Here is a 15,105-nt window from a genome sequence, read left to right on the forward strand (position 1 = left end):
TAGGAATAAAACTGTCTGCCTCTTGGAATGTTTGGTATATTGGACATGTTGCAAATGGGAAGAGAAGCTGTGATATCTTTTTCATACTGCTACCTTGAACAAGTTCTTTTTCTTTCATTCATGATTAAAACCTAGGAATAGCATAGAACTTCGACATTATTGGATGTTAACAATGGTCCAGTATGCGAATGGTTAGGAAATCCCGTCCCATCAATTATCAGATTCCATCCCTCATCAGCCTCAGACAGGGGTCCTGCAGGGAGGAAGGGCTGTGTGCCTCTGCACTTGTTCCCACACCAGGCTACCACATTGTCTGTCTTGCCTGTGAGATTGCCGCACTCATACTTTTTCAGAGCTGGAAGAGAGGAAAGCGGAAGAATGAGTCTTTTGGATTGGTGCTATTGTTTCAGTTGTGGGTGCTCTACTGGTCATTAGGGGTACGGGCACTGTCTCTCTCTCCCATTTGTTTGTCTCTTCAGATTAGCCACTGACTGCTCCTGTATCAGCTCCAATCCCTCCCACAGTCCCTTCCATATAAAATTCTTCTGTTGATAGCACTTCATCCATCCAACTGGTCCTTTTGAGTGGAGTTCATTATTTTGTTGTTGTAGTTTTTAATGATGAATGTCCAGCTCCTCTCTATAGGACCTACTCATGGATCATCCCACACACACTCATAACATTCGTGTTCCAAAAAATTCTGAAATTACAGGCAATTATCAGTGAAGCATCATCTCTTTGCTCCATAGGAATAGGTTACTTTTCCTTTTTCCAGTGTCACTGAGGCACCATGCTGTCCCCCAGATTCCTGGTGGCACATGTCAATATCTTCAGGAAGTTCTCTGCAGCCCCTTAGATTTGGCTATATGTGGAGGCCAGTAACCCTACCCTATTTTCAGGGGAAGCAGGGAGGAGTCAAATAACAGTTCTTTCCATCATCTCCTTGTGAATCTTCCCATGATTCATCTTGGAGATGGGAGCACTAAAGAGATACAGGATCCAGCCTTTAATTTTCTCTGGTCATCACTTTATCTGTTTATGGTGACTTCTTGTTTAGGGAGGTGGGAAGACCAAGAACCCATTCTTTTTGGTCTTAGAGCTTAGGTAAAGCTGAACAAAATGGAAAGCCTCATTTTTTGTTTATCTTGGGTATCTTGTATATCACGTTATTGTGTGTGTATGTATATATACAAGTTATATGTAAATAATCAGAATCATTGTATACATACAATTTGTGCATTTTGCCTTTTTATTCCCCATTATATACCCTCAATGTTTTTGTTATCAAAATTTCCACAGATGTTAAAGCTTTATAATTTTTCACTTTAAGAATTATAATTTATTCAATTAGACCCTAATCATATAGATTATTTCCTATATTTGTTATTAGAAGTAATGTTGAGTAATTATGAACATAAATCTTTGATATATATAGGTACTTAGAACAGTCTTCTAGTTATGAAACATAGGGAAAATTTAAGAGCTGTTAATATACTCTGGTAAATTATCTTCTCTCTGAAAAAGTCACAACAATTCACATGAAATGTGTGAGAATGTCTTTTCTTGCCATTCCTCTATCAATATTTTTATTATATATTCATTTTCTGGGTTACTGTATTCCATCTCTGTTAATTTTCCTTTGTATTTCTTAATCTTGGAATCTGAGTTACTTCCTATTAATTTTTATGAACGTTAACATGATTTTACTTCTATTTGTCTTTCTGACCACTTCCCTGTTGTCACCTACATTGGCCCTTCCACTTTTTTTTCCCCCTTAAATAAATACAAGTCGGAGTTGTTTGAACTTTCGGTCTGTAAAACCCAATATACATGTCCATTTATTTTCTTTATTTCTATAGAATTATGAACAAAACCAAGAGCTTTGTCTATCAGGAGAGTTTACTCTATGCAGAAACACTTTCATATACAAGGGGTTGCCTGGGGAACTTGTAAAAGGCTAATTTATCAAATAAAATTAAGCATTTTCAACAGCAACAAAAAGTATTTTCCCTGAACATTTGTAACTTGTGCAATTACAGGGCACTAAGTGTGGGTAGAGAGAATGCTGGAGACTTTAGTTATAAAGCACTAGTTGGCTAAGTGTTCATGGCTTGAAGAAAAACTGTGTGGGAGTAATGCATTTCCCACTGAGCATGAGTCACTTATCTCACTTTCTCTACCCCATGGGGGCCTGTAAAGTAGAAAAAGAACTTGTGATTCCATCTAAAATTTTGGTGACTAACCATTAATGCTTTAACTTAATAATTGCAAGCTCTCTAGAGATGCAAAATGCTGCGTGAATGCTGAATTATATTTTCTATAGTTGTGATTTAGCTATAGGATTAATAATCATATTTGCAATTCTTTAGAAGTCTTTAAATATCACACTGAGTCAGGATATATTATATAGTAGATGAAAATATATTTCCTACTGTTATAGAACTTTATTATTTATAGATTTAATTGATGATTAATATATGCTATTATCAGAAAACAAGTCTAAACTCACATTATTTAGCCTACATCGTAAGAACTAACTTATATATGCACATGACACATATGAGATACCCTCAGGATAACATAAATAGAACGACATACATAAATATGATGTAAAAATAAATATGATCTGGCTTATTAGGCTCTATAATTTTTTCCTTCAATGTTTCCAGGTTCACTTAAACATTTATCTAGTGGCCTTATATTTGCCAGTTATTGTATCTTTATTTTTTTATCCTTTTTCTTTTCCCTTTCATTTGGTTCTCTGACTCAAAGGAAATAAGCAACAATCACTACATAGGGACATTTAAGTAATCTAAACAATTGCTTGGGAAGGGAATTTGGACCTTTCATCTGGACTCCATTATGTAGAATAAGGACCTGAGTACTTTGATTATGCTCATTCGTTGTTTCATTCACACAGGTGATGAGTGTTTATCAGCCACCATCTTTATGCCAATTGGAATAGGAAATGCATTGACATCGAGTTCAGGGTGGGTAAGGTGAGAGTCATCTCTTAGATGATCTCAGTAGCCTCTGGCTGAACCCCACATGGCCAATGCTGCCTCCTCCATTTCTGTTCACTTGGACTTAAGTGTTTCTTCACCTTTGCTGCGGTGATCGAATCACCCGGAAGCTTTTTAGTGAACAATGATCCAAGTGTCACCTTCCACATCAGTAGAGCAGAATATCTGGAGATGGAGCCTATTCGGATATTTGAACCTGGGTTGTAACTAGAACCACCTTCTTTAGTTCCCCCTGCCCAAACACAATCTTCGTTATTTGGAAGGGGGAAGAAGAAGTCCTTGGCACTAGTTGGAATGGAAGCTCCGGGGGCAGGGGTTGGGGAGTTCTGGGGCTCCGCTCTCGCCAGGCAAGGTAGGCATGCTAGCCCGGGCAGGCAGCAGGTGTGAATATATGCCAACCCAGGAGGAAGGCGGCCTGATGTAGCCACTCTTCACGGTCATGCAGCGGCACAGGTGTGTGGCTCATGAATGAGAAGCCTAGAGCCAGGATCCCTACCACATAGAGGAAACAGCTGTCAGTGGCAGCCAGGGTGAGGTTCATGTCCTTGCAGACCTGGCTAAAAGCTGCCCATCTGAGTCATTAGTAGGTGTCACTCAGGGCTGCGTCCGCTTCTGAGCAAACTCGAATGTGACCCCGACTCCACCTGTCTGGCACCAGCCTGCAGCTGCTGCTCAAAAGCTTTCAGGCCCACATCTGGTGCCACAACAAAGTCTAAGCTGGCACTTATAATGGCAGTTGCCCATGTTATAAGCCATGCCACCCTCTACTTTACTCAGGTTCACGGAGGTCACGACCCTCCCCTCCCCCTTTAGATGGGAGTTTGACTGTAGCCTCTGCCTTTTGGGATCCAGCTCATAACCTTGTACAGTTTTCCTGCAGCTGCGCCCTCGATGAAGCAGAGCCCTGGCCTGGCCTCCGAGTGCTGGTGACCCGCACCCAAGGGACACTGCTAACTATCAAACACAGTGAAGGCATTAGTTGGCTCATGACAGATTGTCACATATTCTTTAGATGGTTTTTAAGAAGGACACATACAGTTATAGCGAAATGCCTGCCTTCTATTTCTTCCCTCTTTTCCTATAATGAAGATGCACAGTGGTGAATGTTCTTTCTGTGTATGGTTTTGATCTTTTACTACATATTAGTGTACTCAAAGCAATATTTCATTTATGCAAAATTTAAATGACCGATTTTATCCTATATAATTCTGCAGTTTGCTTTTTACACTAAAAATATTTTACAGATGTATGTATATTGATAAATGAAAGTCTAATTAATCTTAAATGTTATAGGAACAACTGTAGGTTTATTTATCAATTACCCATTGATGGATGTACATATATACTCAGTTACAAACTATGCCATATAAAAATCATTGCAAAGAATGTAGTAAATTTCTCCAGGTTCTATTTCAAGTAAATAGAACTGCTGTGTAAGAACCACTTCAGATTTGATGGGTAGCACTAGTTTGTTCTCCTAATTGTTTGCACCAACTTACCTTCCCATAGTGTACACCTACACTGTGCTTAGTATCTGTTTAAATAAAACTTTATAGATATTTTATATCTATATAAATATCAAGACCTATATATGACTTCTAGTTTAACTCATTTATTTTGAATCTATATTTTACTTAATGTATTTAAATCAGCCTCTAGCTACTGGTATGGCTGAATCCTACACAGTGTATGTGTAGGACATTTATTTGTAATTTTTAATTGTTTTATTTAACTCATAAATTTCCAAAGAATCTTAAAAACTGTTTTTTTTAAATTTGAATTCTACTTTAATTGCTTTGGTGACTACAAAAGTTATCAATAATTTCTTGAATTTGTTGAAATGGAAATTTGTTGGAAATTGTTGAGAATTCTTTTGTGAAGTATACAGTGAAGTTTGTAAATATTCATCGTATATTTGTAAATATTCATTGCATGTTGGTATATTCATTGCATGGTCTCTTGAAAAGGGAGTATGTTCCCTTTTCATTAGTTTTGTCAGGGTTGGGGGTATAGGGACACACACTCATACCCATTGAAATTGTTAGGCTTTGGGTCCTAATCTCACCTAATTCTCACCTTGAATTGTAATCCCCATGATCCCTATAATCCTCCCCTCTCCCCGAACCCTCCTCCCACCCCGCTCCCATGTAAAGGGAGAGACTAGGTGAAGGTAATTAAATCATGGGCGTGTTTTTGCCTCTGTGGTTCTCATGATAATGAGAGAGCTCTCACAGGCTCTGATGGTTTTATAAGGGGCTCTCCTCTTCCCCCTTCTTCCTTCCTGCTGCCTTGTGAAGAAGGTGCTTTGCTTCCCCTTCATCTTCTGACATGATTTTAAGTTTCCTGAGGCCTCCCCAGCCATGCTGAACTGTGAGCCAATTACAACTCTTTCCTTTGTAAATTACTCAGTCTCCGGCAGTTCTTTATAGCAGTGTGAAAACACACTGATACATATATTGCTACTGCAGACAGTGGAGTGCTGCTATAAAGATACCTGAAAATATGGAAGCAATGTTGGAACTGGGTAACAAGCAGAAGTTGGAACAGTTTGGAGGGCTTAGAAGAAGACAGGAAAATGTGGGAAAGTTTGGAACTCCCTAGAGACTTATTGAATGGTTTTGACCAAAATGCTAATATCTTTATGGACAGTGAAGTTCAGGCTGAGGTGGTCTCAGATGAAGATGAGGAACTTGTTGGGAACTGGAATAAAGATGACTTTTGCTATGCTTTAACAAAGGGACTGGCAGCATTCTGCCCCTGCCCTAAAGATCTGTGGAACTTTGAACTGGAGAGAGATGATCTGAAGTTGGAACTTACGTTTAAAAGGGAAACAGAGCGTAAAAGTTTGGGAAATTTGCAGCCTTACAATGCTATAGAAAAGGAAACCCGTTTTCTGCATAGAAATTCAAGCCTGCCACAGAAATTGCAGAAGTAACAAGGAGCCAAATGTTAATTGCCAAAACAATGGAGAAAATGTCTCCAAGGCATGTCAGAGACCTTCAAAGCAGCCCCTCCCATCACAGGTCGACCTAGGAGGAAAAAACATGTCCTGAGACAAGCCCAGAGGCCATAATATTATGGTCTCATAATTTAAAAGAATAAATTAGGATTTTTTCAAATAAGAAAATTTATCTTGTTTAAACCGTGTCTTTTATGTATGTATCATTTAAATGATCATAACTTTTTCATTCTTATGTGCAGTGTTTTTCTCTTTATCATGTTTTCCCCTATATAGTATCAGGAGATTGTCTTATCAACAAACGGACACAAATCTTACTAGGAGAAACAACTTTTATCTTTGCTGCTGCTCCTCAACTCTCTATCCAGCAAAATTTGGCAGGCACTTTGTGATTATAAAATAGCAAGCAAAGGACAAAGAGCACATATGACCTGAGGATGGCAGAGAAGAAAGGTGAAAGGATCCCCGTCCCTGATTGCATTTGCTGAGATGCTTGGTCTACTCTGGACCTGATACCTATGCTTATGATTGCATGTGATCAAAATGAACACATAAAACAGTCTCTTCTAGGCAGTCAATCTCCTGCTATGGTTAATTCTCATATCATGAAGCGATGTACATATAGATCACTTAAAGGTACAATTTTGTGAAGTTGCTTTTAGATGCGCTTTTACAGATGGGGAAAGTAGAACTTAGAAATAAGATAAAATTTGTTGATTTTTTTTCTATATTTTCTCAATACTTGAATGTAATTGGGAACATTTACATAACTGACTAGATAAAACATTAGTGGATGCTCAACAAATATTTTTGATCATTTGCCTACTTATCTGTGGCATTGAATAAATATAAAGACATACTCCAAAATTTGATTTTGAATTTTTTGGACTTATAATTACTCTACTCACTTTACACATATTCAAGCATTGTTACATATAGAGATCCAAAACTAACTCTAATTTACAGAGTACGATATTGTGGGTTCACACAGTTTTATACATTACTTTCTCAGTAAAGTTTCCAATATCTGTTTTCCATCCATGGACTGACTTTTGCCAGGAAATTTCATTCTGCAGGGCAGATATTCTAAAGTGACAGCCAGGGACACCAGATGGTGAAGTCTGTTACCTGGGAAGCGGATTCTGGAGACACCAACATGCAGGAAGTGTACTAGGTAGTACATTAGCTGTGGGGAGAACCAAGCAGCCCAGGTCAGAGGGAGAAGTAGGACTGGGAGGGCCGTGATCATGGGACCTCAGCTCATCCTTGGGGTACTTCTGAAGCTGGGATGGACCTTTGGACCTGTCCCAAGTTGGGGTAGCAACAGTCCTTTATACTTCTAAAATGATCGCTGCCCCAGGAAGTAGGTGTGGACTTGGTAAGGAGTCTCTTTGCAGCCAAGAGGAAAGAGCTGTCGGTGAAGAGCTGTTGTGAGACAGTTTTTCCAGCAGCTAGTGAAATACGTCCTTCCATACAGAACAGGGAGCTCAGAGGCACAGGACAGAAACTTCCTGTCACTTGATTTTTCCTGCTTCTCTTCCACCCCTCATTAATTATTCTCTATCTTAAAAAATCATGAGCATTATTTAGTAATTGTCACAATTGACAAATAATCCTTATTTGATGGTTTTTAAATCTATTCTATGCTATACAAGGTTAGAGATCGTATCTAACTTGTTCACTTTTATATGTAAAATGCATAGCACAGTCATTGGCACATGGTAGACATTTAGTGAATGCTTGTGGAATGAATGATATTATATCAACACTATAGACAATACTAAATCACACTATGTTTAACACATAAGATGTTAAGTGGACCCACTAAATATGCCAATTAAGATGAAATAAAATGCTCTTATTTTAAAGCTATCATCTGTCACCAAGTATCATAAATGTTTATTAATAACATTGAATTTATTCTTGTTGAAGATACATGTTCCTCTGGTTTCTATATTTTCTGAGGTAGGAATTTGACATAGTGAGAATTATCTTAAAAACAGGTAGGTAGTACAAAATTATAATGTGTTTAACTTGAGTGGTATTGTGACTTCTTTAATGTATTTAAGTAGATGCATTGGATTGTTATGACAATCCAATGTATCTGGGTCAACTTTTGAGAAGAGAAAATCTGCCCTTGTTGATAGCATTATTACTTGTGGTGAGTGTATAACAAGGGCTTCAACGGACCATGAGCAAGTTATTTCCAATTTTTCATATTGTTATTTCTCTTAAATATAGTTGAACTGTATGTTATATAATGAGTTATATGTTATCTACAGATCAGTATATTATTAATACACATATTTGATATTATAGATGCAGAAATTTATAAACTTCTGTGTATTAAAAATTTGAATGGATAGAAATAACATATATAATAGTACTTTTAAATTTCCTGTATGATGTTTTGTTTTTCCTTCAATGAGATACATATAAACTGATTTGATTTATATTTACCAGATTCTCATTATGTCATTTTAAGGTATAAGAAAATATATTTTGTCAGCTTGCTATGACTAAACTCAATCTTCAATAGTTGATGTATCATATGTACAATTAATTCTAGAGAGAAAGCAATATCCTTACATATAACAAAATAAACTAATGCCATAACAATATATATAATTTAAAGCATTCCATCAAATATTTCACATCATTGGAAACTGATTCAATCTATTTGAGAAACTAATACTGTATTACTCTATTAAAAATATATACACAAACACATTTTATGTGTTTCTTTTCTATATCAAGATCTGAAATCATAGAGATCTGCTTATAAAAGAACTGTGAATTATATGTACTGTCAGTTGCATAGATTTAGATTTATGGAGGATTACATGCTGACAAATAATCTTTATTACTGTATATTTTTATACATATTTTCTGTTCAGATTTTTCTCTTCCAGAATATGAATATATAACATAGTAATTATGTATTTTTTATCATTAAAGCATATTAGAATAAGCTTGCTCTGAAGTACATATAGATATTACTATCTACCTAATTCTCTCTTCAAATGCAAACCACTAAATCTTCAAATTAGGATTCATTTTGGATGCTTTCCAATTGTACATCTATATGCAAGTTATAAAAGATATTGCGATTTTAGATAATAGCATCTAACATATTCATTGGATTATAGTGTATGATCCTATATACCTTCACTATTTACTGTAACATGTATGGAAAGAACAAAATGAGTGTGTGGGGAGATTCCCATCACTTTTCTATCACAAAATTAATGGAAATGAATGGATAGTAGCAAAGGCCATAGCTTTGAGATTTATTTATTTATTTAGAGATCGAATCTTGCTCTGTTGCCTCGCTGGAGGGCAGTGGCAGGATCTCAGCTCACTGTAACCTTCTCCTGGGTTCAAGCGATTCCCTGCCTCAGCCTCCAAAGTAGTTGGGACTACAGGCACATGCCACCACACCTGGCTTTTTTGTTTGTTTGTTTGTTTGTTTGTTTGTTTTGTATTTTTAGTAGAGACAGTGTTTCACCATGTTTACCAGGCTGGTCTCAAACTCCTAACCTCTGGTGATCCACCCGCCTCGGCCTCCCAAAGTTCTGGGATTACAGGCATTAGCCACTGTGCCCAGCCTGCTTTGAGAAATAAAGAAGAAATCCATCTCTTCCCCTGAAAGTAAAATAGAGAGGACATGAATTAATGGATCAAAATGTCAAATAACTTGTCAAATCTTAAAGATAAGTCCTCCTGATAACAAGATGAACGCCAGCTCTGTGATATTGTTTTGGTAAAATGAAAGTGTAGGATTAATTTTAGTTAGTTTGGCCATAAGCAATTTGCATAGCTCTCTGAGACTAAGTAGGAAAAATATTACCTCTAACACAAGATTGTCATGTGGATTTAGAGAGAGAAGGTATGTGAAGAATTTCTCATAGGGTAGTACCTGGAAAACAGTAATGCCTTTAAACTGATTTTGTTTTTAAATCACTTTAAGCTGATATTTTAAAAATCACTTTAAACTGATTGTATCAATTTAGACTGATTTTTAAAATATCTTTGCATTAAGGAAGCAATGTATTTTTCTCCTTAAAGTGAAATCCAGTTCTGACCTTTATTGAGGCACTCTATGAACACAATTAGAATATGTTAAGCTATGAGTTTGGCTCTAAATATAATTGGATATATTTTCTCACATAACAAAAAATACCAAGGGTCTACCAACCCCAGGTGTAAGCAGGACTCCCCCTAAGTCTCAGATTGTTGTTGTAACTCAAGGAGCACATATCTTCCTTGCATATTTTTAAGTGATAAACATTTCTAAAAATTTATTTCCCGCTCAAGGATACTTTTTCTCTTTTCTCATTGTGCAGCTAAGTTACATCCACTTTTCTAATATAGTCACTGGCAAGAGGAAAGCTTATTCGAATTGGCTTATACCAATGGTTCTCAAACTTTATGGTGAATCAGAAATACCTCGCGGACTTGTTAAACCCACAACTTCTGGGCTCGAGCCCCTGAGTTTGATTCAGTAGGTCTTGAATGAAGTTCCCAAGTGATGCCGTTGCTGCTGGCTTGGGTATGACTTACTGAGAAAATAGTTTCACAAATACATATGTACCTCCTAGGCCTGAGAATAAGTTGATACTCTCTGAGCAATTGGCCAAACTGTAGAACATGAGTGCCAGGGCTCTGCTTATAAAAATGGCATGTGACCGGGATAGAATTTGCATTGACAAACAGAGATGCCTTTCCTTCCTTCCTTTTTTTCATTCCTTCCTTTTTCCTTGTATGAACACTGAAGGCTTTTTGCTTACTCCTTTTAAATCAACCTAAGTAAATTTTATACGCCTAATGACAAAGCATTAATAATATAAGAAATAATGTTGCTAAAGCACAAAGTCATGTAAGTAATTGTAACTAGATGCAAAATTCTGGAGAGAAAGCCATCAACTTGCAAAGTTATCACTTTCCCATTAAGTTCTGAATTATTTGTGCAGCAAATTCTTTATGCCTGACAGATCAAGAAAGATCTTTTTTAAAATGTTCCATTGTTGTTCCAAATAATAGAATTGTGCTCCCTATTACATGTTTCTTTGTAAAAGAATATGGTATAGAACTTGACATTTGAAAATTGCATTCTGAAGAGAAGAAATGAGAAATCTGTTTGCATTTTAAATGTGATGTGTGGTATAATTCAGCAAACTCAGTGATGGTGCATAAATGACAGTGTTACTGTGAAGCAATTGAAGTGACAGGGGAAACTTACCCAGAAAACCAGGTTGAGTATCCTGTCTAGCTGCCCAAGCCAAATCTGTCTGTTTCTAGCTGCCTGTTGGCATCATTAAGGTTTAAATATCAATGGTTGTGATTTTGACTCCTATGGAATGAAGGGGCAGGATTTGCAGGATAGAAACTAAAAATGTCCCCTTCATTTGATGCTCATGTTTTCAGTGGATACTAGGAGGTGGACATTCTTGAGACAGACAACAGCTGATAGGCATGGGGGGGCCTTCTCTTTCATTCAAACTCCCTGCTTCCTGAGAGTGAGGACCAGCATTTTCTCTGCCAGGTCCTGCCCTGCATCCACACCCTCACCCCACCTCTTCGGGACTTCGGAAAGCTGGGATTCATAGAGACTAAGAGCCTGCAACTTATCAATTGTGTCAGGTCAAAAGTCGCTTTATATCAGCTTATTTCTTGTAATACCATACACTTCACACAGTTTTGCATTTTGCTTTAACATTTTGGAGATCTCTCCTTATGAATATATAAAAGGCTGCCATTTTATATTTAAGGGTTTAATGGTTTTTCTTAAATTTAATCAGGCTAATTTCACGGACATTTAGTTCCCAGCATTTACTGCAAACACCAGCAACAACAAAACAATGCTGCAACAAATATTCTCATAATCACAACATTTCACACAACTATGCGTATGTCTGTGGAATACATTCCTGGAAATACAATGGCTGGGTCTGACTTTATGTGCATTTTTAATTAAAAAATATTGCCCGTGTTTCCCCATGAATTTCTCCACATTTTACTGGCAGATTATCTTACCATACTTAGCCTTTGCCAGTCTGAAGGCATCTTGATTTTTTCAATTAAGCTTTTTATTTTTGATATTTGTAGATTCATATGCAGTTGTATAAAATAATGCAGACAGATCTGGGCGTCCCTTATGCCCAGATTGTGATGAGAACATTCTCATCACAAGGTTCCTTTTAAGCTACCTTCACATCTAACTTACCCTCCTCCTACTCTGTCCTTAACCCTTGACCGCCACTACAATTTTCTATAATATCTGTAATTTTGTCAGGTCAAAAATGTTACATAAATTCAAATTGATGTGCCCCTAATTTGAGAGATACTAAATATATTTTGTTATATGCAAATTATATACTTACTGTGATTGAATTTACCATTTTGTGATCTCATGATTTGGGATCATACTTACTAAAACTTCCCCTAAAGTTTTGATTAAGAGAAAAACACCACATCCGCATTTATTTTCCAATATTTTATGACTATTTTTTACTTTTGGATCATGAATTCATCATTAGTATTACTAATGATTTGAGATGTGAAAATAATTCCACTTTCAATTTCTACCTAGAAGTCCTAAGATAATTACCAATGCATTTTTTTATGATTGCCTTTTTGTGATTTTTGTATATAAAGTAATATGACAGTATGTTTTAGGAAACCAAAGAAATATCCTTGGGTTTTCCTACAATATTATAGCATTATGAAGAACCAGAGGCTAACTTTTTCTTTATAGTCTTAACACATTTTGTTTTGTTTTGTTTTTTGTTTCTTTGAGATGGAGCCTCGCTCTGTCGCCCAGGCTGGAGTGCAGTGGCACCATCTCAGTTCACTGCAAGCTCCACCTCTGGGGTTCCCGCCATTCTCCTGCCTCAGCCTCCCGAGTAGCTGGGACTACAGGCGCCGCCACCAAGCCCGGCTAATTTTTTGTATTTTTTTTTTAGTAGAGACAGGGTTTCACCATGTTATCTGGATGGACTTGATCTCCTGACCTCGTGATCTTCCCACCTCGGCCAACCAAAGTGCTGGGATCACAGGCGTGAGGCACTGCGCCCGGCCCAATAAAGACGTTTTCTATAATGATAGTACAATTAATTTTACACTGCAAATTTTAACTAAAAATGAGAAATGATATTAATAATCTGAGGATAATTATTGTAACCTGTTAATTTATATAGTGTATAGTATTAATTATAACAAGATTGATTTGCAGTCTAGTCACCCTATGATATATTAATATATTTCTTTACCCGTGACGGGTCCTTACTACAGGTTTCTGAGCCTGGTTCATGTGGTTTCAGAAGGTGTGGCTGGTGACGACATGACCACAGCCTCACAAAACCTATTTTCTTCAGAAAAGAATTAAATCATGTACTGTGCTAACTTTTAGCATCTGCTGAGTTAGTGGGTGATCAGGATGAACAACTTTTTTTGCATGTATTTATATTTTTTTATTTATGGTTATGTGATTTCCTTTTGGGGAAAGGTTGTATAAAAACTACTTTTGTATAAGGTGCAAAATAGATTATTTACAAAACAACATAGAGTGTATTGTATTTTAGTCACATATCTTTCATTGATAGTCATATACTAATTATAATATTTGATTACAGAAATGTAGAATTCCAAATGAAGATGATGGCTCATCTAAATTCTTCCTAAAATGTTTTTCTCTTTTGTCAAAAGAAGTTGCCATTCTTCTGATTTTATCAGAGTAGACTATAAATAATGTAATTTTTTGTTTTCCTTTGAAAGGAAGTATTGAACCTTCAACATGCCTACTATAAACTAAGCAGACAATACCAGGCAAATATTGCAGAACTGACTCATGCAAACAACCGAGTGGATCAAAATGAGGCAGAAGTAAAGAAACTAAGATTACAAGTGGAAGAACTAAAGCAGGGACTCAACCAAAAAGAAGATGAGGTACTACTTTATAAGTGAACATGTACTGAATAGCTTCTAAATAGTATTTTAGAGCACATCTAAAGATTGTCTCCCTTATTAACATATGGCATTAATGGGAATATAAATATTCATATCTTAAATCAATTTAAAAAGAGTAAGGAAAGAAATAAGATTACACAGACAATGTGCACATGTTTGTGGTGGTAATAGTATATGTTTTACGAGTGCTCTATAGTGTCAATACTTTAGCATGATCTTGTGTGCACACGTGTGTGCGTGTGTGTGTGTTTAAATATGGGCACAGTATCGTTAAAGCTTGGTTGTTTTAAGATTTAAGCATCTATATCAACAAGTATGATATATATTATTATATATTATATATTATTTTCAGTGCTCTTTAGTGTTCAAAAGAATCTAGGTACTTCATTTTGTTTTGTTAGGTCAACTCAATAATGGTTTATAGAATATTTTAGAAGTTCTTGGCAGATAGATATCTCGGTGTAATATCTTAATGGCACACATTTACAACTGTGGGGGTGATTGCAGCTGCAGTTACAAACAACAAAGTTGTTTTTGTTTTTTATTTTTAAATAAACACAGTCTCAAATGTCACTATGATTGTGGAACTGTCACCCGCAGTGGCATTCTTTCACGTGGTTTTCCAGTCACGGTCTCTGCTCCTGTTGGACAACTATTCAGGCAAAAATCATAGTTCCCTGGTTAAAAAGATGTTTCTATATAATGCAAAACAGTTGGAAATAAAAAAATAAACAGCTGAATTATTTTTCCATGGAGTAATTTAAAAATCAAACATACTCCACATTTTGAGAATTTGTTTTTAGTAAAAACAATTCCAATCAAGCAAACCGGATTTTCTTCTCTAATAACATTATATGGAAACAGAATCAATCATTCCACAAATGAGGCTCACACACTCTCCTCTGTGCTTGCTAGTGGCTCTTGGCAGGGCTTTCATCCTTGCTATGTCTCTTTTTATGAAGATATATATGTACTTTCTAATGATATTCATGCATGGTGGGGCTGGATGGTGGATGAGTAAAGTTGGAAGGGGAATATAGTAGGAAGGCTCAAGAACGTGATTTTAGGATTTTTATTTTATTTTAGCCATTATTTTGTGAATAATTTTAACATGCTAGTATTTGTTGTAGGGGGTGGGGTGGTGGTGATGATAGT

General features: G+C 36.4%; 1 protein-coding gene across 2 annotated transcripts in view; it reads left to right on the forward strand.

Annotated features, from left to right (window-relative positions):
* Positions 1–15,105, forward strand: part of CCDC102B (coiled-coil domain containing 102B) — a 341,353-nt gene that overhangs the window by 278,808 nt on the left and 47,440 nt on the right. For both annotated transcript variants that reach the window (XM_010358894.2, XM_010358895.2), the window contains one exon: positions 13,759–13,929. In XM_010358894.2, the coding sequence (XP_010357196.1) occupies positions 13,759–13,929 (171 nt within the window). The remainder of the gene's footprint in view (positions 1–13,758; positions 13,930–15,105) is intronic.

Source organism: Rhinopithecus roxellana, chromosome 21, assembly GCF_007565055.1.
Source record: "Rhinopithecus roxellana isolate Shanxi Qingling chromosome 21, ASM756505v1, whole genome shotgun sequence".
In the NCBI taxonomy this organism is placed as follows: domain Eukaryota; kingdom Metazoa; phylum Chordata; class Mammalia; order Primates; family Cercopithecidae; genus Rhinopithecus; species Rhinopithecus roxellana.